The 23,533-nt window shown below is 38.8% G+C and overlaps 1 protein-coding gene across 5 annotated transcripts in view; it reads left to right on the top strand.

The window, feature by feature from the left end:
• Positions 1 to 11,825, top strand: part of PPARGC1A (PPARG coactivator 1 alpha) — a 368,975-nt gene extending 357,150 nt beyond the window's left edge. For 4 of the 5 annotated variants that reach the window (XM_068188796.1, XM_068188798.1, XM_068188797.1 and 1 more), the window contains 3 exons: positions 4,481 to 4,602; positions 4,957 to 5,108; positions 7,956 to 11,825. In XM_068188796.1, the coding sequence (XP_068044897.1) occupies positions 4,481 to 4,602; positions 4,957 to 5,108; positions 7,956 to 8,059 (378 nt within the window). In that variant the 3' untranslated portion in view covers positions 8,060 to 11,825. Of the gene's footprint in view, positions 1 to 4,480; positions 4,603 to 4,956; positions 5,109 to 7,955 lie in introns of those variants that run through there. The other variant, XR_010998600.1, reaches the window with a different exon arrangement.
• The last annotated feature ends 11,708 nt before the right edge of the window (positions 11,826 to 23,533 follow it).

The raw sequence follows: 23,533 nt of genomic DNA, 5'->3' as shown, positions 1-23,533 counted from the left end.
TTCTTTGAGCTTAACAGAAAACATTACCTGGCTCTTGGAGAACTAGGTATGCACCACAGACACGCAGGCCAAAAGTGGTAGGAAAAATGGGAGCAGCAGCACCACAGGCGGGCAAAGATAACAACTGTCGGGGGAAGAAGCAAAAAATCCAAGGGAAAAATAATACATCTAATGGTCTGTGTTTAGTGAAATAATTGTGAAATAAAGACTTAGGAATAAGGAAGCACAAATAAAAGAAAGTTTTGGAGGAATCCTTTGCAAGACAAAAATATCCTTAGTGTCAGTCAATATTTAGAGGATGAGTAATTCCTTAGATGTGTAAGTTGTATACCAGTCTTGTTTTCTCATATTTTGTTATTCTAATGCTTTGTGATTTTCATTTGAGACTTAATATACTGCTTGTCAGTCCAAGATTTTCTGCCACATCTTTCTTTTCAAAAGTTTTTGCTGCGATGAAGAACGAGCAAGATTATGAAAGAAGACAGACATGTTAGGCCTGAGGGAGCTGGCTGGACTATTCTCTTTTTTTTAACCTGGCAAAGCAAGGAGCCACACTTAACACTTATGATGCAAAATAAATCATGTGCACTTTTGGGAGGGAAATATGAACAAATAGCTTCTGGTGTTTCCTGCAGGTTCCCTCTGCCCCTGTGAAATTGAAAACAAAAGCTTTTCTCTGCCCTTCTCTAGGTTTCCAAGTCATCTGTCATATCCTCTAACAACTGCAGTAAACATTTTTCTTATGCCATATAGACTTACACATATAACTTATTATCAACATTTAGAAGTGTGTTGCAATCTTCTTAGGCTTCTGTAGCTGTTATTGGGAATAAAAGGAAGGCATCTCTGTGAATATTAATATTCATAGTTGCTTTAAATAATCCAGAGTTAACCAAGGCAAAGACAATGCTGTGTGAATCCTGTGTTCTTGGGTATCTTATTCCATCATGGCACTCTGCTTAAAAAAATACTTGAACCGTTCTCCTCATATGTGCACACTGGAGGACATATGGTGCATTTCAGCTTTAAGTTTGAATTTCCTTAATTTTGCAGGTTTAACTTATTCCCTTAACAGTACTTTAGCAGTCTTTTTTTTTTTTTTTAATTGTTCAGTTTTGGTTTATTACAGTTGTCTTAAAGGGATATTAGAGATATAAAGGTTATTAGAGGGATAGAAGATGGAAAAATTGCACAGGCATGCAGACAGACTGATGGAAGAGTGTGCAATAGATATTTCCATCAAACTGTAATATAACAATCTCCATGTCAGTGAGTGAAACATTATGGTTTTTTCAGTTGAGATGTATTATCTCAGCTAAAGTATATTAGGCAGTCTGCTGTGTTATGTTCTGCTCCATCTGGTCAGTCATTTAGGTTCAATAGCAAGTATCAATGGAATTGTTTCTTATCAAGTGTTTCAGTGCGGTTAAATCCTTGATTTGGTAAAACAGTCTGAAAAAGTAATTACTGTGCATATGCAGATTTTTCTATTTTTGAAGTTTATGGCACCCAACCATAGTGAAAGTAAGCAGAATTAGAATGGAGAAAAGGAAGAAATGCAGATTTCTGTAGCTTGCACTCTACAGTCCCTGGTTCGCAGAAGCTCTACCCAAACTCCTCTGTCAGGAAGGTCAGGCCTATGCACTGGGACACAGTGGAGACAGATAAAAAGCAGCAGCTGTCTGGAAAGTACCCTTGTGCCCTAAATGTATGGCTACCCATGAGCACAAGTGCTTCTTTTAGCCATGCTAGTTTCTCAAAACTGCACTGCTATGGCAGAGAACAAGGGCAGCTTTTGGACCCTGCATTTTGGAAGGTGTAACATTTAAAAGTGGATGTGTCTGTCCCAGCATGGTTACAGAGGACTATCAAGGCACTCACCTTGGTTCCTTACATAATCAAAAGAGGCAGTAGTTTCAGGTATCAAAAAGAGATCATTACCAGATCCCCCTGATTAACGAGAGCTGATACATATTTTGGTAGAGCAACCAAGGACTCCACTGTGCTGACCAGGGACCTATAAAGGACACAGGTAATTCTTGTGCCATTCCTTAGTGGGTCAGGCTTTTGGGTAGGAATGTTTGATTCTTGACTGCAGTTTTAATCTTTAATTTCTCAGGATCTTAGATAATCTGGATCTGAGCCCCTGAGATTTGTGAGGCCAGAAAAAGAGTCAGTGGAAATAGTTTACTGAATGTGCTAATAAGAAGGAGTTTCTGTTGGGAGACAGATATTTTAGTGTTGACTTCCTGCTGCAGGAATTGTTTATTTATTATGCATTAAATAGTTCCTGAGAGCAAAGTGCTCTCCTGGGAACAGGAAGACGATTTCTAGCACCCCTGACTAAGAATTCTGATGGTCTCTTTGTCTCAAATGAATATTCAAACAAGTAAAGAGGCAATATCAATATAATTTCTGGTTTTACCTGTGTTTTGGTCTGATCTCAATTGTATTGTCCGTGGTCCAAGAATGACTGGTGCTTTATGCCTCTGTAGGGACTCATGGAAAAGATACATTTCATGCTATATCTGAATTGTAACACTATAAACTACCTGTCTCTTCAGGCTAGAATGTTTCTAAGCAGGAATGCGAGTCTATATTTAGGTCCCGAGTGCCTTTTGCATTGCACAGTTGAGGTGCCATTAGCCTTTAGGCACCTCCAGGTTACGATAGTCATGAATTCTCAGCAGTCAGTGTAGCTCCTTCGGCATTCGGCACCTAAATTCTGCACAAGTCTCAGGTGCCAAAGTTGATGGTTTAAACTGACATTGCTCCACTGACTGACAGATTTACGCCAGCTGAGAATGTGGTGGTGGTTGGATTTATGGGACTACTGTGTGGGTGTGTAAGGGATGAGCAGTAGGGCCAGTAGTGCCAGCCAGAGGCAATTGAAGACAGGAAGGCTGAGCACCCAAGCCATGTATAGCTGGTGCTTCTTTGCCCTGGTTACCTTAATGTCAGTATTTTAAAGATCTTCTTTTCCCATTTTCTTTTCTTGCAGCTCACTAAATGGCTCTGCCCTCAGAAAAGTGTTTATCCTAAAATTTATGAAGTGACTCTTAAAGTGTTTTCTAGTCCTTCCCTCATTTGGCTGAGCATTTACACTAAGGAAGGAAAGATATGACCATGACTTGATTGTTATAAAAGTATCTCATGCTTTGTTCCAAGTGAAAGAACATGCAGAAGAGACCCTAGCTTAGGGTCTTCAGTCAGGTGGTTTTTATTCTGAATAAACCAAAAGGCAGTGGTGACTGTGGGATATATTTTACTTCCTGTCATTACCCCCCGAAATACTTATTTTAATAAAAGACATATTTTGGACTGAGTACTGGTTTCTGCTGGCATAGAGTTAATTTTATTCTTAGTAGCTACAGTAGTGTAGTGGTTTTGGTAGGTACAGGACAGTATTTTGGATTTAGTATTAATGTTGATAAGACATTGATGTTTTAATTGTTGTTAAGTAGTGTTATTCTAAATTAAGGACTTTCCAGTTTCCCATGCTCTGCCAGGGAGCAGGTGCACAAGATGCTTGCAGGGAGTATGGCCAGGACAGCTGACCTGAGGTGGCCAAAGGGATATTCCATATCATATGGCATCATGCCCATATATGAATATGAACCAGAGGGAGTTGGCTGGGAGAGGCAGACCACTGGTCGTGGATGGGCTGGGTGTTGGTCAGCAGGTGCTGCACATGTTTCTCTTGGGTTTTATTCCTCTCTCTCCCCTTTTCTTTACAATTACTGTAATTATAATTATTACTATTATTATATCGTTCTTTGTTTCCTTTATTAAGCTGATCTTAATACAGGTGTTTCTCCTTTTTCTGGTTTTCCTCCCCATCCCACTGACAAGCAGGGAATGAGCTAGGGGCTGCATAGTACTTAGCTTTTGGCTGGGGTGACAATCTTAAAATTTTTCCCTCTATGTAAAGGTATGGATTATGGTGGAACAGGATTGCAGGATGAATCAGCTATTGAGTCATATGAGCTTATAATGTTATGCTTGTAATAGATTTTGTTATGTCTGTGGTACACTTATGCAATTATTTTGTTACTTTATGCTACTCTGCAACTAAGATGAGTTTTGCTCGGTATTGCATACATGGCAAGAGAAAGGGAGCTCCTAGTTTGGAAGAGTTTGCAGTTCTGGAGGGGAAGTGGTAGAAAGGGTGAGAGGGAAGAAGGTGCAGTAGGATACAAAGGGAAGCATTTGTTAGTGTACAGAACATAAGAGCAATCAGTGAACCCTTCCAGGAGCACACCACCTGACAAATGTAGTGTCACTTAAATACCTTAGATGCTTTCCAGGAGAGAACTATTTCTTGTACACGCAAGATGCAGTAGGTCTTCCACAAAGGAGTGTTTCTGTAATTACACATCCTCTGCACATCTGTGTCTGTATTTGCATGCTTGTATGTATAGGTTCATCTCTATTGCACATTTGTTAAAAGAACACCTTCCCGGTTGCTCTTTATCAACAGGAAGAACATCGTGTGATTTATCTGGGTAAAATCAGACCTGACACAACCCGAACAGAACTGAGGGACCGGTTTGAAGTTTTTGGTGAAATTGAGGAGTGCACAGTAAATTTGCGGGATGATGGGTAGGAACTTTTGAGATTACTTTTTGTTTGAGAGCTGCCATATGTAAAAAATTACGGCAGTAAGATTACTGGTATGGGAGTTACCAGTAGAAGTCCTGTGACAGATGACATGCTGAGTTCAAAACCTTACTTATTTTCTTTCATCCTTATTTATTAATCTTGCTAGTTGAAATTTCCTGTCCCAGAAATAAGTATTTAGCTGCATGACAGGACAATCATGCTGATAAATGGATGCAGCACTTCTGGCATTTCCACTGCTGGGTCTCCAGCAAGTTCTTGCTTTCAGGAAGGGGTTACACTAATGTGTGTTAACTCTTCTCAGCTTTTGTTCACAACTGTATTTTTCAATGGCAGAGACAGCTATGGTTTCATCACCTACCGCTATACTTGTGACGCCTTCGCTGCTCTTGAAAATGGATACACTTTACGCAGGTCAAATGAACCTGATTTTGAACTGTACTTCTGTGGACGCAAGCAGTTTTGCAAGTCTAACTATGCAGACCTAGGTAGGTAATTTGTTCTATGTGAATTGAAGTACATAACAGGAATCTCGTAACTCTTGAGAATTTAGGGCTTGCTTCTGTTTTGTTTACTGCTGATACCCTTTAAATGATTGGAGAGGTGTTGAAGAAAGTGGTTTTCACCTGCTGTAAGAAGTTTAAAAGTCTATTAATCTGAGCTGGCTTCTTTCGAATATTCCAAACTGTGAATATTCTTTTAAAGCCCATTTCCATCATTATAAAAAAAAATTAGTGCCCAGTATTCAATAATATATTTCTAAGTTGAAAAGATAGCAGAAAACCTCCCACATGCTTTACTATTTATTGCTGTAACTGATTCCAATACTTCACTTATGTATATGAGCAGTAAACAGAGGACAAAGTAGACGCCTCAGCGAAAAACTTCATTATGATTCTTACTTTCCTATGAATTCTGTTGTAGATGGGCAGAATTTGCCTGGGGCGCTCATTAAACGCAATTCATAGTTGCTCAAGCTAGAAGATCTTGTGGCCAAATCTGACCCTTAGTGTGGCAAAAGCCACTCATCTCAACTGGCGATTCTAAAATTGTGCATAAGCATCTATGTGTATGAAGGTGTCTCCTTGCAGGGCCTTCCAGTCATGATATGAGAGGCTCCAACCTGTGCAAAGAAGCAATTCTCTTGGTGTTTGCAGTTACAGTGATGTGGGCTTTATGCATACCAGTCTCCAGCCCCCAGTATGCTGTGATAACTCCAGTTCCAAGTGTGCCTGCTGGCTGTGACAACACACTTGGGTCTGTCTGAGTCTTGCCTAGACAAAAATGTATGGTTCTAACCTATGCTCCAAGTCAGGGTGTGGTGCTTCCTCTTTCAAGGGTTTTTGGAGATGTTCAAAGTCTTCAGCAGGAATACTGATGTTAAGTATATGCGTAAAGAGACTATGCAGACTACCAAAACTGCCTCTGTAATATTACAGTATACGATAAACTCACCTCTTATTTAATTAACTTTTAAAATGTAAAGTATTCATTAAATGTTAAACCTTTCCTATTACCTGTATAAATAGACTAAAGGCACGGAAAATACTCTTTTCTGAATAACATAGCAAGGCACATTTTTGCTGTTGAATCTATATTAATCAGATAGTGTGGATTTTTTTTATGAATAAATGACCACAGTCATTAAAATCGCTCGTAACCCTGTAACACAGTGCTAATGAAATCTTGTATGTGCTGCCCTCAGCTTTGTACAATGCAGAAAGTGAATACAGATATATTTTTTCTAACCAATTGATGTCTTTTCAAAATAAATTATGAAGATTATATGCATTGTTCACAATGAATATGCTATAATTCACTTCAGTGGCTAAACAGATAATGTAAAGCTAAGAAAAGGCAATTGACTGCTGAAGAGATACAGGGTTGATGTGGAAAATATAAAAGCTAGCAAGGCATTTGTTGAAATGTAGGCTGATAAAAACAGTAAAACCAGATTAAAGTCTTGTCTTGATTTGACTTGTCTTCAGCAGTGGAAGCCAAGGTCATCTCTGTATCTCAGAAAATCTGGGGTTTAAAGTAAGTTGTCTGAAGGGAACCCTCTTGAACATTTTTCATCACTGGGAGTATTCCCTGTCAACTCTCTCCATTGTGAGAGGGATTCCCAGAGTATCTGTGAGCAGACTGTTTTCACTTTGTCCTGCTGACAGCTTGAGCTTCTGTAATTCAGACTGCATTCCCTCTATTTTGCAGAGTATCTGATAGAGCAGCATAAGGAAATGGCAGGATGAACTTTAAAATTCATGAGCTGGTACCAGGACAGAGAGAATTAATCAGCTTTGGGTTGAGTACAGAAGAAAGAAAACACTTGAAAATAGTAGTCAGAAGTTTAACACCTCTCCTCTGTGAAAAGATATTGTCTTAACAGAACTTGTAATGAACATTTAATGTGCAGCGTGTCTTATAGTGGTAGATGGGGAGTTCTGATTAATTCAACACAAGAAATGGCAAGAAAAGGGCACTCTCATAAAGGAGCTGTGACACAGGAACTGGTGAGAGTCAGTGTTAAGCAGGGTTGACTCCAAAAGGAAATTCATTGCTTGCAGCCATGTCAATAATTGTACTGGAGTTGTGTGGCCACAAATGTACAATCCCTCCTCTGTGCTGGGAACAGTCTGACACCCGTGTCTGAGCAACTGACAAAGCTGGAACAAATATCCCAGGCTGCAGGAGCTGGGCTGTTGTTGCTGCTGTGGCTTATCACATGTGATGCAGAAAGCTGAGGAGCCCACCTGACACTGCTTATGCAGCTATGCAGAGGCCCTGCCCAGAATTGCTCACACTCTTAAACAAGCAAACCCAAAAAGATAAATTGAAGCAAAACCAGAAATTCTGGCAGGTGTAAAGATTTCCACAAGACCTTCAGGTAAGGTGGGCTTTGTCCTCTGTGTGCTGCTCACAGACTGCCCTTGCTTTCTTCATAACCTTTCTTAGGAAAATTAAGTCTTGGACATATTATGAAACAGCAGTTGCAAGACAAAGGTGGAGTGTTGGTTAAGGCATCTGTCAAGATTATCTGGACTACTTTGAGACCTATAAACGAGTGTCTTGGTGCTCAAGTCCTTGAGGAAACTGTTTTGAGTTAACCTGCTCTAAATGTATATGCAATTAGTGGTTCTTCCTCACTGCTGATGATGTGTACCACTTTTGTTAGGTGCTGCTTCTTACCAGGAATGCCTAAAGCTTCTGTGATGGTCATTTCTATGCTTTTATCATCCCTTAAAGTTGTGGCTTTAAGTGGATTGTTTCTTCAGTGTCTTACAGAGAAAATAAGTAGTTCTTGCTTCTTACTTAAACTTGCATCCTTTGGGTTTCAGATTCAAACTCAGATGATTTTGATCCTGCTTCTACTAAAAGCAAGTATGACTCCATGGATTTTGATAGTTTACTCAAAGAGGCACAGCGGAGCCTGCGTAGGTAACAAGCATGTCATCCGAGGAAAACAAAGGGATGGCAAATACCTCACGGACATCACGTCCTTCAATAATGGACAACTAAAAAGTCGTACTTAGGAATTTCTCCTACTTTACACTCTCTGTTCAAAACCATGGTTTACATGAACACAGCTGCTCGAGGAGTGGAGGGGCAGGATGCTGTCCAGTAAGCACACACATGTCCATGGGTGTCAGCTGCGCTTTCGCGGGTGAGCGGTGGCGGGGGAGCCGGGCGTTCCTTGCGAGTTCAATGCAAATCACGAGACATGGCAGCAGTTCCACAGAGATACACGTACAACGATGAACTGCGAAATCTGTACATATTGCATTTTAACAAAAAAAGAACAAAAACAAACAGAAAAAAACCCCCAGTGTGAGAACTATGGCTGCTGATGTCTGGGGATCAGACACTGCATATTTTTTTTTTTTGTAAAGAAGCTTCTTCTCACAATACGGTGACAATATGACAATCCAGAAGAAACCACAGGTCCCAGAAGCCTGCAATCTGTCTTAGCTTTGTTTTGAGATTGTTCTTTTTTGGTTGGTTTGTTTTTTGGGTTTTTTTGTGGGTTTTTTTTTTTTTTTTTTTTTTTGCAGAAAAGAAAAGTAAAAGGCTCAAGCTTCCCTAACATTTTGAAATTTCATCTTTTAATTCTGACACCCATGTAAATGTCTACAACATTGATCTTCCACAGCAAAATTTTCAAAGCCTTGTTAATGGTCAAATGTGCAGCTTGTTCAGCAATTTATTCTAATGAGCGGACGTGGTGTTACATTATTGATGAGAGTTGGATATAACTATCTGGGTGTGTGCACAGATAGTTTATTTGCTATATTCTCTAAAGTAGTTGAGTATTTACAAATGTTAAATGGAGTATTTTTATTTATGTACATACTGTATGACGATGTTCTTTTTTGTTACAGCTATGCACTGTAAATGCAGCCTTCTTTTCAAAAACTGCTGAATTTTTCTTAATCAAGAATACTCAAATGTAATTATATGAGGTGAAACAATTATTGTACACTAACATATGTAGAAAGCTGAACTTATGCTTATATATATTTGATTGTAAAAAAAAGAAAAGCGTGTGGGTGAAGGTGTGAGTGTGCATATGTGTGCATGTGTGTCTGAGTGCAAAAATGCATTATACACATTCATCCCTTCTTTGGTGAGCTTATATAAGAATTTTGTCAAGAATTATCCTAGCCCAAAAGATATTAACCACCTTCTGCAGTATTTTTCCACATTTTTCTCATTGCTTGATTTTCTTTTGCAGTTTTATACACTGAATTTGTCAGGGGAATGAAATTTTCTCATCTAAATTTTTCTAGAAAATATCATAATTTTATGTAAAGTCTCTCAAATGGGTAATCATTAAGAAATGTTTTTATTTTATGTATCAACAGTAGTTTTGGAACTAGAGGTCAAAAATCTTTTTAAAGTGCTATTTTGTTTTAATTTTTGTGATTTTAGTTTGATAAAAATATGCTGAGGTACTAAGTACAGTATGATTTTTACAGTAATTCTGTGTCTAAACACTGTTCTTGAAGCCAGTAATCTTTTCATTGGCAGAGTTTAATGATGGTATTTATCTATATTTTTTACAGTTATGCATCCTGTATAAATACCAATCCTTCATTCCTTTGTTTACTAAAGAGACATATTTATCAGTTATAATTATCCTATTTATTATAAATTATGAGATGACTAAAAGAATAAAAAGGCCAGTGGAAATTTTATACCTAGGATGCATGATGGTTGTCAGTTGGGAGTAAGCAAGTGCTTTGTTTGGAAATTCCGCTTTTGCAGAAGCAGTGGGTTGGTTTTGGGTTTTTTCCTTTTTTTTTACTATGTACTAGCATGGCCTCAGATGTGCCCATGACATTGTTGCTGATGACATTGCTTCTGTTAAATTAAATACAAATTTCAGGAAAGAAAAAAACCACAAAGAGTATAAACTACTGTTATTCTGAGCATCAGAATCTCATCTGAACTCAGAGTCTCTACTGAATCAGCAAAGTTTGAAATTTGCTTGTGAATGTATAGATTTCTTATTCTATTACTCTTTGGCATACATTACTCCCCTTAAAGGTATGGCACACCTAACTATTTAATCTACCTTCCCACTCCAAATCTTAGAAAACTGATTCTACCCCCATACCGGTGCAGTTGATTTTGATGGCTGCATTCATTTTATCACCAGCATATTGTGTTCAGAGAGATTCCACTGTCTGTCCTGTCGGATGCTTGCTTGATTTTTTGGCTTCTTATTTCTCAGTAGATAGATAGCAATAAAAAAAAAAAGAAAAGAACTTTTCTGGAGGTTCTGTGTTACAAATGTAACATCCTTTACTCTGCATAATTCTTGTTGTTGCTCTGTAGGTTAAAAATGCAGGTATTTTAACTTTGTGTGAATGCCAAACTAAAAGTTTACAATTTTCCTTTCTGGATTTTGAGTATCTTCTGTTGTAAAGAAAAATATTAAAAGCAATAAATTATTTTTAAGAAATCAATATTTAGTATATCATATTATGTGTTCAAGGACCAGGTACATTACCTATTTTGCCTTTACATTTCTGTGATTAAATTTTAAAACGTTCTCTTTTGCCCTAGATTGCTGACATTAAGAAATTGGTGTGGGGCTTGTGTGGGGACATTATTTATTTTTCACCGAGCAGGCATAATTACATGAGTCAAATTTTTTTTTTTTTTTTTCACTGGCCTGGCAAACATTTTCATCTTGAAGATGGCTTTCCTCTGTGGATTTACAAATTACATATGAAATTAATAGAACTAGGATTGCTGAATAAAGCTATTTGGATCTTTCCTAGACACTGTAGTAGGAAATCCATCAAAATATAAACTCAGTGTTTACTTTTATTTTTTTCTTCCCCAAGAACATTTCAAATTAGCACATGTACCAAATTGTCACCAGAGGCAAATTGCAGTATAGCTCTGTGTGTCTTTTATAAGAAGACTGTACTGTTGCTTTCATGCTGTGGTAAGTACCACATCCACAATGCAGGTAACAGAACTGGTACTTAGGAACTGTGGTCTTTCCTAGAACTGTAACTGAGTAATTCCTACAGAATGAAAAATGATCTAAATACTAATCCAAACAGAGGGAGCCTGAAGATGAAGAAAAATACCTGTGCTAAACTACTTTGAAAAGCAGTTGGGCTGCCATCACCAAGAGCAGCACTGAGAGGAAGTTTATGCCTCTGGGGTAATAATACTTGGGTCAGTTGAAAAAAAAAAAAAAACAAAACAAAAAAAAAAACCAACAACAACAAACACAACCACACCTCCTTCTCATCCCTTTAGATGTAAGCCTACAGTAGGTAATGATTATGTGTCCTTCTTAATGGCTGTAATAAGAACTTCAATCACTGTAGTGTAAGATCTGATCTATAAATGAACTAGAATAGCCATGTAACATAATGTGATGATTCTAAATTTGTAACTATGTGACAGACATTTTCAATAATGTGAACCACTGACCTGATGGAGCTACTGTAAGACTTGTACAGTAGGTGAACATGTAAAGTTGTAGGTTGGACTATACTGAACAGGGGATGTGAGATAGTAGTTAAGCCCAAGCTGGGCTATTTTCCACCTGCTGATTCTACATGTACTTTTGTGGTTTAATTCATTGTATGAAAATTCCTGTGATTTTTTTTCTTTTTTTTTTTTTTTAATGTGCAGTACACATCAGCCTCACTGAGAAAATAAAGGGAAACGAATGTTTCAAATCAATTTCTGTTTCTGTAATTACTTATTACAGGTTTTTCCCCCCCCACAATTGGTTGTGTAGTGGGTTTTCTGTTACTCTTTCTAGTGGTTGTAATTTATTTCACATTGTTGGCTAGAGCATGCCTGCATTACTGCACTTTGTACAGCATCACCAGTTTTGATATATTTAATGGTAGAAAGTGGTACTTTTCTGCCATGAGTACCCAAGTCCTATGAGTACCTGAAGAGCCGTGCTATAAACCATGTAAGAAAACTTTCAAAACATTCTCAGTCAAGTTTAAGAATTGTGGTTTGAGTTAGAAGTGGATGGGGAAGGTAAGGACTTTTCTATCTGGCCACACTGGATCCCAGTTCAGGTAGTAGGGACTGAGATGTGCAAAATTGTTGGCATCTTCCATCCTGAGATGATAAACACCTGCTCTGGGAGTAAGACTGTCATGAGAATTCTTCACCGACTCCTGTCTCAGCAGACAGATCAGGAGACAGGTAGGTGGTAGGACAAGTATGCCTTTCCTGACTCCTTTGAGGATGATACAGTGTGCAGCATATGGGCTTCCACAGCAGCATTGCTACTGGGCAGGCAACAGGTAGACCCAGGGATTGCAGAGCGTATTCACACCCCTCTCCTTTACATGCACACAAATAGGGGAAGAATGGCTTTTGTTTGGTTTGCCCAGGATTCATTCACAGGTAGCCATTCTACGGCTGCAGGCTTGTTCTGCTGTGACAGCAGCCTTCTCTGGGGCTCACAGCACAGCACTGTGTGGCTGAGTTTTCTCGTCGAATATCAACTCAGCAGGGACCCAGCTGGGATGTGAGGAGCAGCACAGGGCAGCTGCTGGACAGCCTGGCTGTTCTTTTTAAGGAAATGACTACTGAATTCACTTGAAAAAATTGCTTTTCTCAAAGCAACCAGCCTCCACCTCGTCTTTCTTCCTAACATTGCAGCTTAATTTATGCTCCATAACTTGCAAAAATGTTTAGCTTTTGCATTTTTACCATTTACTAATCCAAACTGTTCTACTTGGCTCTCGCAAGGGTGGTAGAGTGAAGTTCCTCACTCTGCAGGATTTGCGTTGTTGACTCTCTGATCAAATTAATGCTCAAAACAGTAGGCCAAATAATTCCTGATGTATTTCATCAGTCTTGCTGCTGTTCTTCAAGGAATGAATTTAGCCCAATATTTCTCCAGTTACTAGGCTTTCTAATTTCATTTGTTTATTCATTTCATATTTTTGCATAGCACTTTTGATGCTTGCCAAAAAAAGCACACTATATTAGATTTCCAGGAAACTATTGCCTCCCATCTCCTCTTTTTACATTATTAAGGTATACTGCATAAAATCAGGGCTTTCCATTGCCTGTTATCCTGGGTCACCATTTTTCCCCATGATGAATACTGCAAGCTGAGCACCTGAAATCAGATTCAGGCCCCTCAATGAGTGGCCTGATTTTCAGAAACGCTGAGCATCTCACAGCTCCCATCGACTTCAATTAGACCTGCTGTCTCTCAGCACTTTTAAAAATCAAGCCACATATATAGAGCCCAAATTCAGCACAGCGTTTACATTTGTGCTTAAGTCTTTCCTGATTCAGCAAAGCACTTAAGCACGTGTGTTTTTAGATCCATTGAAGTCAAGTGCTCGGCTGCTTTGAATAAAAATAGACTCCTGGATTGAGGCCTAAGATTCCAAATACAGAAACCTACACCTAATTTTAGGCTCCATTTGGAAAACTGCCTCTCCTACCACCTTTAACCTTTATTGCTTACAGAAAACACAAAAGCAGCCGTCAGGTCTTAAGGGGAAGAGACAGAGGGTTAGGGTAGAGAAGTGGAAGCGATGGACAAAATTATTCTTTGAAGAAAATGTTTTAAAAATTCAACTCTTGCAAGATGCCTTGATTCATCACTAGTATTTCACATTGCACTTCCAGAATCTCTTTGAAGATTAATGTGCAGTTATTCTATTGTCCTTCACCATTAATTAATAAATTGCTATATTAAACTTTAACCAATGCCGACTTCTGCTTTTCCACGAATCATGTTCTCACCATTGATATTCAATGTTCACAAGCAAACTAATCTATAAATCAATTTTCTCTACTTTATCAAACAGCAGAAAGTAATAAAGAAGGTCACAAATAGTACAGTAGTTCCTTGGAGGTTTGTAACATCATAATTTAAAGCTCAGAAAGATTGAATCAAAAGTTGAATTAATCCCTAAGGGAAAAGATTCTATATAGATTCTATTGATAGATATAGGGCAGCCTGTCTTCATGGGGAGCTGGTATATTTGTTAATACTTCAGGGCAAAGGAGACTAGTCTTCTCAGCAAAGAAGAAAATGAAATCCTCCATGAGAGGAAGTGAGTATGTCCTCTGCTTCCCATTGCTGTGCTCCCCTTACACGGCTCTGCTGGGAAAAAGAGAAAGCCAACTCATCCTTCCCTACGTGGTCTGCTCTGCTGAACGGCTGGTGTCTGTGCAATGCAATTATGGAAGCCAGCTGGAATACATATATAAATCTTAAATGTTGCACTTGATTGGTGTTCATTCCTCAAATGATGCTTTTATTGTCAACCAACCTCAACCCAAAATCTTAGCAGCCTATGAACCCAAAGCAAAGTGAAAGGTTGTTTTCTTCAGTGACAAATTTTGGTGAAGTTACACATACTTATTCTGCAGCTGGAAACATTTTCCTCAAAGCATGTTTAGATTTTGAGATTCTTTTGAATTATTGCAGCTTCCTTTTAACAGTCTTCTGGAATAATAGTTTTGCAAAGGCATTTCTGATTCTCTTTTTAGAAAAAAGTCTATAATCTTAATGGTGTGACTGGACCTAGTGAATTAAGCTCTTCCTAATTCAAATGGAATTAACTGGGAGAAAAATACTCTCATATAAAGGGAAATATTTTTATAAAAAATTACTAATGGCTCAGTTGAAGAAATTATACTCACTGGTTTGGTAAACAGTGAGGTCTGAGATGAAATGTACCTTTGGTAGGCATGCATGGTGAAGTACAAGATGATAGAAGGATTTTTGCTTGCATACTGACTTGTCTTCTTCTATTTGCTAGTAGAGAGAAGCTGAGCTACCCTGAAAAAAGGCAACAGAAGAGAAAACAGGTACTATTCCAGCCTCTCCAAAATCAGTGGTTAAACTCTAACCCTCATCAGCCTTTTGCATTAATCCTGGCTTGTATAAATAGTGGGCAGTGATCAAAGGTAAATAATCTCATGTGCCTTATTTGCGTCATGATAGATTGTCCGTCAGGTGTAATGTAAATGAAAGCCAAAACTAAGCATGAAGTAAAACATGTCCTAAAGAGCAGAATATGCAAATTTCTCTCAGGACATTGCATCAAATAAAATATTTGCTGCAGTTTATTTTTGAGAATCTGTGTTTCATTCTCTACTAAATTAGTACTTGATAAAGTAATAAAATTATTACAGCCATAAAGTTACTGCACTATACCTTCAAGAGATCTTCTCATCCTCGGATTATTGACTTTGGCCTTGTGAAAAACACACATTGGTGCCTTATACTAATTCTTTCCTACTGGTTTTGCAACTCAGGCCTGTGCTTGTTTATGCAATGTGTTTGCAGTAAATTTATTAAAAAAAAAAATCAGCCCCACACTTGAAAACTAACGGAGTGCTTTCTTGTTTTAACCATTTACTGGAACAGCACCACAGCTAACTAGTTTTCTATTGCATGAATAATTTATTGTCATAGCTAAGCATGCCCTGGGTTATACACTCCTGCCAGCAAGTGAGGAGTGGGGAGTGCTGTTGCTGAATAATGATTAATTACTCACCCTTCTGAAGGAGCCCTGCTTTGTAAGCTGGTCACACAGCATGTTACGTGGATTGTGTCTGCTATACAAAAGGTTACTTGCAATCACATAATGAGACATAATGATGCACATCACAACAATTCTTTGGTACAAATCTGCACACAATGGAATTTGGACAGAAACCCATTTATTTATATACCTTGTGTGCCGGAGGGTACAAAACGTCACCGCAGTGCTGAAGTGCTGCCATTGCTCTTCTGCAGTGCTGACATTTTGGATGAAAATGGTGTGATGGCTTCTTCAGGAACCTCTAGCCTCAACTTCAGAGTTGTCTTCTGACAATCTGCTGGCAAACTCTGGGAGGAATTTGGCTTCCACTGTGTGTGGACTGTAGGAGTGGGATTGTTTGCTGACACCTGTCCAACCTCTTGGTGGGAAGCTGGGATACATTTCCTCCCTGCAAGGTGAGGAGTTCACTTGCTGTATGGGGTGAACATCCCTGCCTGTGTTTGTACCTGTCTGACTTAGGAAGGATGCGCAGGGAATCAAAGTTTTGCCATATATTGTACTTCTTGTGGTCTAAGGAAGAAGAGCATTCAGAAGTATTGTTCTAAAACTTAGAGCCACAGCTCTTCTGAATCCTAGTGGGAAAAAGATCTAGTTTTTCTCAGCTCCTGCTGTCTGGAAAACAAGAAGTGCTTGGCCACAGCTATCCCAGGGTTCCTTGGGACCACAGCTGGTAGCACCACTGGCAGAGCAGTGACATCTATCCCTTCCTGGTCTCAGCCAGAATCATTTGACTGTCCAGGCAGAATCTCTACTATTTTTGTCTACTAATTTTTGTGATACTAAGGCCCTGCTGATCAAGCTCATCAACCAAACTGGAGAAGTCTCAGGTGCTAGAGGGTTAGGTGACATGGGGTTGGGTAGGCAATAGGCCTTTTCTTGCTCTGGAGAGGATGGGAAGTCCTGGGTTTGCATCTCTGTGCCACAACAACATGGCTGCAGCAGCCCATGACATTTTTCTTTTCAGGGAGCGCAACTCAACCATGAGGCACTTGTGGGTTTCCAGGGGCCTGGTGGAGTGTACCAGTACCCTGGCAGGAGGGTGGTCACACAACCATGGTGGACAGCATGGAATGGCTGTTCTATGCCCAGTCAACAGCTGGAATAATTCTGTGACTAAAAAGTATGATTTTTCTTCCACAAGTAGTTCCTTGAGAGGTAGATCATGTGCAGGCTCATTTTCTGCAGCACTATCCTGTGTGGATCCTCTGATCTGTAATAATCTGAGGTGGCTCTGTAGCAGCAATAATGGAGAGTATTTCTGCCTCTGCCTCTTCCCTTGGTTTCCTGAAATAAAATGTGCTGTGCTAGATCGCTCTATGCTGAAGTCTTCTACTCTGCTACCAAACTTTGCTTTAAGTGGGTTAACATGGTCAGACAATACTGGAAAATGGGGGTCAGGAGGAAACAATACAGGCAGGAAGCAGAAGCTCCTGAGTCTCTGTCCTCTCAGGAACCAAGGGAAAAAAACCCCAGTGGAATCCTCCACTATGATGGCTGAATAGTATTGGTATTATTTCCTAGCCCCCAGATATTGTTCATCTAACAAATGCAGTGTCAGTAGTTTCAGATTTTGACCTTTGCATATTTGCAACTGGGCAACTGTAGAGAGTTTTATGTGGAAAACGTAATGAGAGTAGATAGAGAATGGACATCAAGCATCAAGCATGAAGTCTCACAGCTCTGAAACTGCATGGAGAGCCATATCAGACATGTATCACAATCCCACTGGCTCTTGCTTGTTCTGGTACTAAGCTGTTGACACTGTATGGAAGCTGATATATAATTGAAGATCTTACATGCTCATTTAAAAATGGAAAAGGCATAGCAATAAAAAGTGCTCTGTAGTGTGACTCCTAGAATGCCTCTTCCTAGCAGAAGCAGCTTTGCAGCATTTATGCTTTTACTCCAAGCTTCATGGCACTGATCTTCTACTCAGTGTTGGGTCTGATGAGACTGGATGAGGTTAAGCTGCCTCAAATAGCTGCTGACTGGCAGTTTATTCCCTCGCTTGCTCAACAATGCCAGACTCACTATGTGTCTGGGAGGCAAAGAATACTGTTAGACTAGACAAATGGAATAGGAACCAACAACAAAGTGAATCCTTTGCTGTCCTATACATTTTTTATTCACATTGCCCATAAATCTCATCCAAGCTCATGGGTGAACGTTAGCATCCCCTTAAACTCCCATTTATTCTCCATCCTTCTCATTCTTTGCACTATTAAGAAAAAGATTTATTTTCTGAAAACTGCTCTTAATCATTGTGCAAATAGCAATGGAACATTTATACACAAAGTAATAAATAGATGATTTACATCTTAATACGAGACTGGAGATTCTTCTGACTTATTTGCATTTATCGTGTCTAACACAGATGCTATTCTTATTCTCTAATAGTAATGTTAATTAAGGGATTTCATTTTTCTTATTTAGATTTGGAGTTGGGTTTTTTTCTCTGCCACAGTGTGCATGGGACAGTTCTACAGGACAGGAAATTAGTATGTTCAGCACTCCAAAATGCTTATGATAGGGAAAAAAGAAAGTTTGCTTTAACTGGTCAAGGCAAAAATCTGAAGCTCTTTGAAAGATGCAGAGTAATGGAGAGCATGGAAATGCATCTGTTATTATGCTGGATAGTGGTATAGCTAGAGGAATCAGTCATAGCTTTTGATGATAATGAGGACATAGTGAAGCAGGTCAGTGCCAGAGTTTATGTCCTTTGTCACAGAAAGGTAATATTGTCAATTCAAGCACCTCTGAATGTGGGAAAGTGGATTGTCAAGTCCTGTTAAAGTGGTTCTTCTCAGAGGAACAGAAGATGTTTTCTCTCTCTCTCTTGGTTATATCTGTCTCTATTATATTATACTGCCAAGGGCGGTATCTGGTCCTTGAAACTATTTATTTCCTGTGTGCAGAGGGAAACATTGAGCAATATTTTCATTGTTCTGTTTCATTGCTCTGCTCACACAAGTTCAGGTAATGCCAAGGAAAATATTCCTTTGGTCAAACTGAAAGTCTTATGGAGCTTTGGTTCCTTAAAAAGGGCTCTAGGACTTGTTTAACATTCAATCTTTTAAGGTGTGTTTAATCTTCAGAAATCTTCTGCCATGCCTGCTTTTCAGCCAACATATGCACATGCCTGCATACATACCAGATAAGCAGGATTATATATATGCACATATAAATATCATTACCCTCATATATAAAATATATATATGCATGTAGACCCCCTCATCTGGGATTTGTCACTTACAAGCAATAAAACATAGACTGCATGGACTGCAATAATAGCTTTCTCTCCAGACAAGGACATAGGCTATATCTACATCCATATGTTGCAGAAGAATAGTACTGCAGGCCAGCAAGAAGTTCTGATTTCACTTGTGCTCTGGCTGAGAGTATTGCAAAAAGCCTTCCTGACTGGGTAGCGATCATGAGTGGAGTCAAAGGGAATGCCTTGGGCTCTGTGGTCATGGCTGCTCACTGTGTCCACACTGTTGTTCATAAACTGCTAGGAAGTAGATAGTACCAGCTTAACTCATGGCAATTTGAGCATTTCTAATAATTTGTCTCAAAATAGTTTTCTACAGCTTTGCAGTTACAGTAACTGAATTCAGGGCTGCCTGAAAAAGAAATGATTTTTCCTTAAGACATTATTTAGAAATAGATTTGTGTGTTCTTTGAACAATTAGTAATGGGCAGACTGAGACCCTCAGAGTTTAACCCAATGAGCCCATGACCAGCTAAAAGCAGCAGTGCCTGGTTTTCACTCACACTGATCTAGCATCCACTGAAATTGCTCTGCAAATATCCTTTGTCCCCAAGACTGTAGAGTCCAAAGCACTTCCACAACATCTTGCCTTCTTCTCAGGAATGGAAACTGGCCTGGGGATCCAACAAGTCACAGGCTTGGCATGATGCTGGTATAATCAGGGAATACTTCAACATGAAGGAAATTGTCATTTACTTAAATCTAGGATGATGTATCGAAGATATGTGAGGATATGTTGAAGATATGTGAACTGGTAAGAGGTACTTCTAGCTAACAGATTGCTATGAACCCTTTTCTCCATCCATACAGGGTTGTCAACTGAAAACAGTTGATTTTCCCCCTCATTTTCATATGTTCACTTTGTGATTAAATTTATAGCTGGCTGCAGTATTTTAAATGCCATTTCCAGTCCCTGTTCTTAAACCAGTAAATGATCTCCTTCAACACATTCAGTTTAAAGTGATGACATTTTAAGATTTTTTTTCAGCTCCTGGATTTAGGAATGCATTTGTTTGTTTGATTGTTTGTTTTCAATAGTGTCTCTAAACTGAAATAGTTCATGTTACATGTAGCAACACCAGGTGGGTTCTCAACACAGCCTTCCTAGGTCACCTTAAATCACTGCAGCTTTGGAGAAAATGGTGGGAGCATGTTGGGTCGTGCAGGAGTGCCCAGAACACCCATTGTAACACTTACTAACACTTCCTCTAAAGTCTAAGTTTTGTACGTGTCATATACAGGCTCTGCACTGAGAATTCCCTGTCTATTTTTGAGTGTTAGTACCATGGCCCTTCAGTGGTAAGTAGCATATGTCATTTCTGTTGATGTCTGACTTTGCATTTACAATATGTGACACTATACTAGTTATTTAATAAGATCTATCTACTTCCATTAAAGAAATATTTTTATTCAGATCTGTAAAGGGAGATAATTGCTCTGTTCTACTGATTGTCTATTATTAAGGAAAAAAGTATTTAAAGATTTGAAGATACCCCTGCTGCCCTCTTCAATGGCTTTACAATTTCTTCCTTGTGTTTTTATCACTTCAGCATTGCATTAGCTTTCCTTCAGCTTTTGATGAAATCACCTCCTTGATGAAATTACTGAAAAACAGGCTCTGGGAAAGTGCTTTATCTGATATCCCAAAGACAAGTTTGTTCCCAAGATGTTCACGCTTTGCAGTCTACATATTTAGACCTCTCTGGTGATACTACAAAATCTTTGCAAATGCTCATATTGTTTTTCAAGGCTTTGGGTTACTTTGCTAGAGAGATGTTCCTTTGTGAATTAAGTGCTCTTTGAGGATAAAATGTTCATCAGAAGTTTTCAGAGTTACAGTATCATCATTTTCATCATATTGCTTTGAAAAGACATAATTTATATAATTTTTTTAAACATACTTTCTTAGGACATATGTAGCAAAGGACTTTCCCTGCTTCCTCACTGAACTTCATAGCAATTATGTACTGGGGCAAAGCACAGTCTCCAGCCAGCCCATTTGGCTGGATATCTGAAATTAAAAACCTCTTCTGGGTTTATTTTTGGCATCCTTTCGTAGTCATACATTGTTTTACTTTCCCTCTCTTTGTACTTTCCTTACTATGCAGTACTCCCTTCCAATAATATCTGGGTAAATTGCAGATATATAAATGGAGGCAATTAACAAAGTAAATAAAAATAGAACTAGTAGTGTCTAGTGGCACATACTAACAGTATGTGAATATATATGCACACACATAGGTATATATAAACACATGCATATGTGTGCAAATATGTGCACGTATCTGTACATTGAAAATATTCCCAGCTTGAATAAGGATAACAAATTCTGGAAGGATCTGCTTAATACCTTTCACAGGAACAACCCCAGATGACCCTTGAGGATGGTCTGATAAATATGAATTGTGACTGTTTTAAATGGATGCAGTTGGAGAAACAGGGCAATTGGAGAAACAGGGCAACTGTGCCAAAAAATGAATCCATTTAGTCATAAACCACTATAGCTAAGTTCATGCAGGGTTTATCTAAAAAAGCCCAGCAGGTTTGGTGTAAAATGAAAGGCAGAATTTTAATTAGGATGACAATTGTTTTTTAATAATGCTAATTTGTACTAAACATCCTGATTTACATAAGAAAACAAAGGCCAAATATTAGGCCAAGGAGCCCAATCAAAATTGGGTTTAGCTGTGGGAGAAAGCAGGCTGCTAGAACATAATTCACTAAAGTCCATTTTTTTAGCTTTTGCAAACTTCCAGTCCCTAAGAATTTTCTAGTGGAGGTGTGGGCACCTCTGTAACTAAATGTAACCCACTACATGCTAACTTACTATCCTTAATTATCCCCCAGAGTTCTGGTGAAAGTAACTTGAGAGGCTCCTGGACCACAGGCTGAGGAAACCTGCAGTGCTCTCTCTGCTCATTTCTTCCTCACTTTCTCCTTGTCTTTTGTTTCCAGTATGACATCTGTCTTCATCTTTGGGGTCACAAGAACTTCTTATTCATCAGGTATTTGCCTAGATTTATCTACAGGCACTTCGTTGCTCTCATCTGATGGTCCTCTTTTGACCCATCCCGTAATGCAGACCCTGATGAAAGAGGTGGGGTTATTTCTCTTGAAGAATGGACAAATTTTTCAGCCTGGTCCAATTTAGGTCACTGCTTCTGGAGTTGACTTCTGGATTAATTTTGTGCCTTGAGCCAGGAACTGAACTTATGCCACTGAAAGATGAAAGTTTTCAGTGTGAGCTTGTGCATTTGGGTATATCTGTGTTGACAGTTATGCAAAGTCTCCCCAAGAAGAAGAAGAAGAAGAAGAAGAAGAAGAAGAAGAAGAAGTTCCCATTGTTGCTGGTGGACCCATGGGCCCATCTCTGCTTCTCCCCAGCCCTGCAGCTCCAGTTACCAGAAGCCCACGTCTCTCAGTCTCATGGTTAAAACCATCACCTAAAGGCAGCCCACTAACAGATTTCTTGAACCTGTCTCTTACCACAGAAGAAAATTTTTTTAATAAAGGAAACTTTCATTTTTTAAAAAAAGCTTTTTTCCTTGAGAGTCATCTCAACTTTTTCTTTAATGAATGAAAAGAGAAATAATTTTTAAAACAATATCCAAAATTATGTTACTGCTATTTTAGTTAAATTCATCAGATGTAGATGCAATCTACATCTAATACCTATTCAAAATAAAGTTTCTTAATTAATTTTCTTGGATTAAGAAATTGTAATACCCATATATTGAATTTATCAGTTTTGGTAGTGAATTAAGAATATATACTATGTAATCATCATTTTCCAAGCTTATTTAGTAGAAATTTGAGCTTGTCCTGCATAATTTATTATACCACATCTTTACAACATTACATCAATGTCATCTATTAACATACTATCTGAAAGTCTAGAGTGTACCTAACTTTTGATTATGGTAACAATATTGGTTCCTTTTTTTGTCAAGATATACTCTAATTTAAAGGAATGACTGGCTGTATACTTGCAGAGTGTATAGCCTATACACTTCCAGAATGTTTAGCTGTACACTGGCTGTAGTTCACCTAGTCTGTACAAGAACTAGTCTTAGTTGGGTTCCAAGACTTGTCCCCAGTCAGGGAACTTTCTGTGCCGTTTCCCAGTTCTCATAGCCCATGTAGCTTTTACAATGGTTAAGAGGGAATGGTTGTTACTTGAGGTATTGATTTCTCTTCATTAATTATGTAGGAAGGCAGGGCCTGATTTAGAGACATAAAATTTGGATGGATGAAATCAGATGTAATGAGACCTGCTCTTGTGGTATACCTTACCTCAGCCCCTGGCAGTAGCTGTCTTCGTCATTACCTAAAGTGGAGAACACATGCTCATTTATTTAATAAACATATGTATGAGTCCTCTGTGTGCTGAATAAATAGCACTCAATCACTTGCCCATCCTTAAAGTAGCAAAGGAAGTTTTGATATGTAGCGTCTCCACCCCTTAGAGAAGGACATTACTCCTTTTCCTCCTTCCCAGGACCTCAGAGAGGAATGACATCACTTCTTCCTTGTAGTGATGTGGGCAGAGTCAGTGCCCTGAGCAACCTGC

This window comes from Anomalospiza imberbis, chromosome 4, assembly GCF_031753505.1.
Source record: "Anomalospiza imberbis isolate Cuckoo-Finch-1a 21T00152 chromosome 4, ASM3175350v1, whole genome shotgun sequence".
NCBI classification, from domain to species: domain Eukaryota; kingdom Metazoa; phylum Chordata; class Aves; order Passeriformes; family Viduidae; genus Anomalospiza; species Anomalospiza imberbis.
Note: the sequence above shows the minus strand (reverse complement) of the source record. Positions and strands in the feature narration are given on the sequence as shown.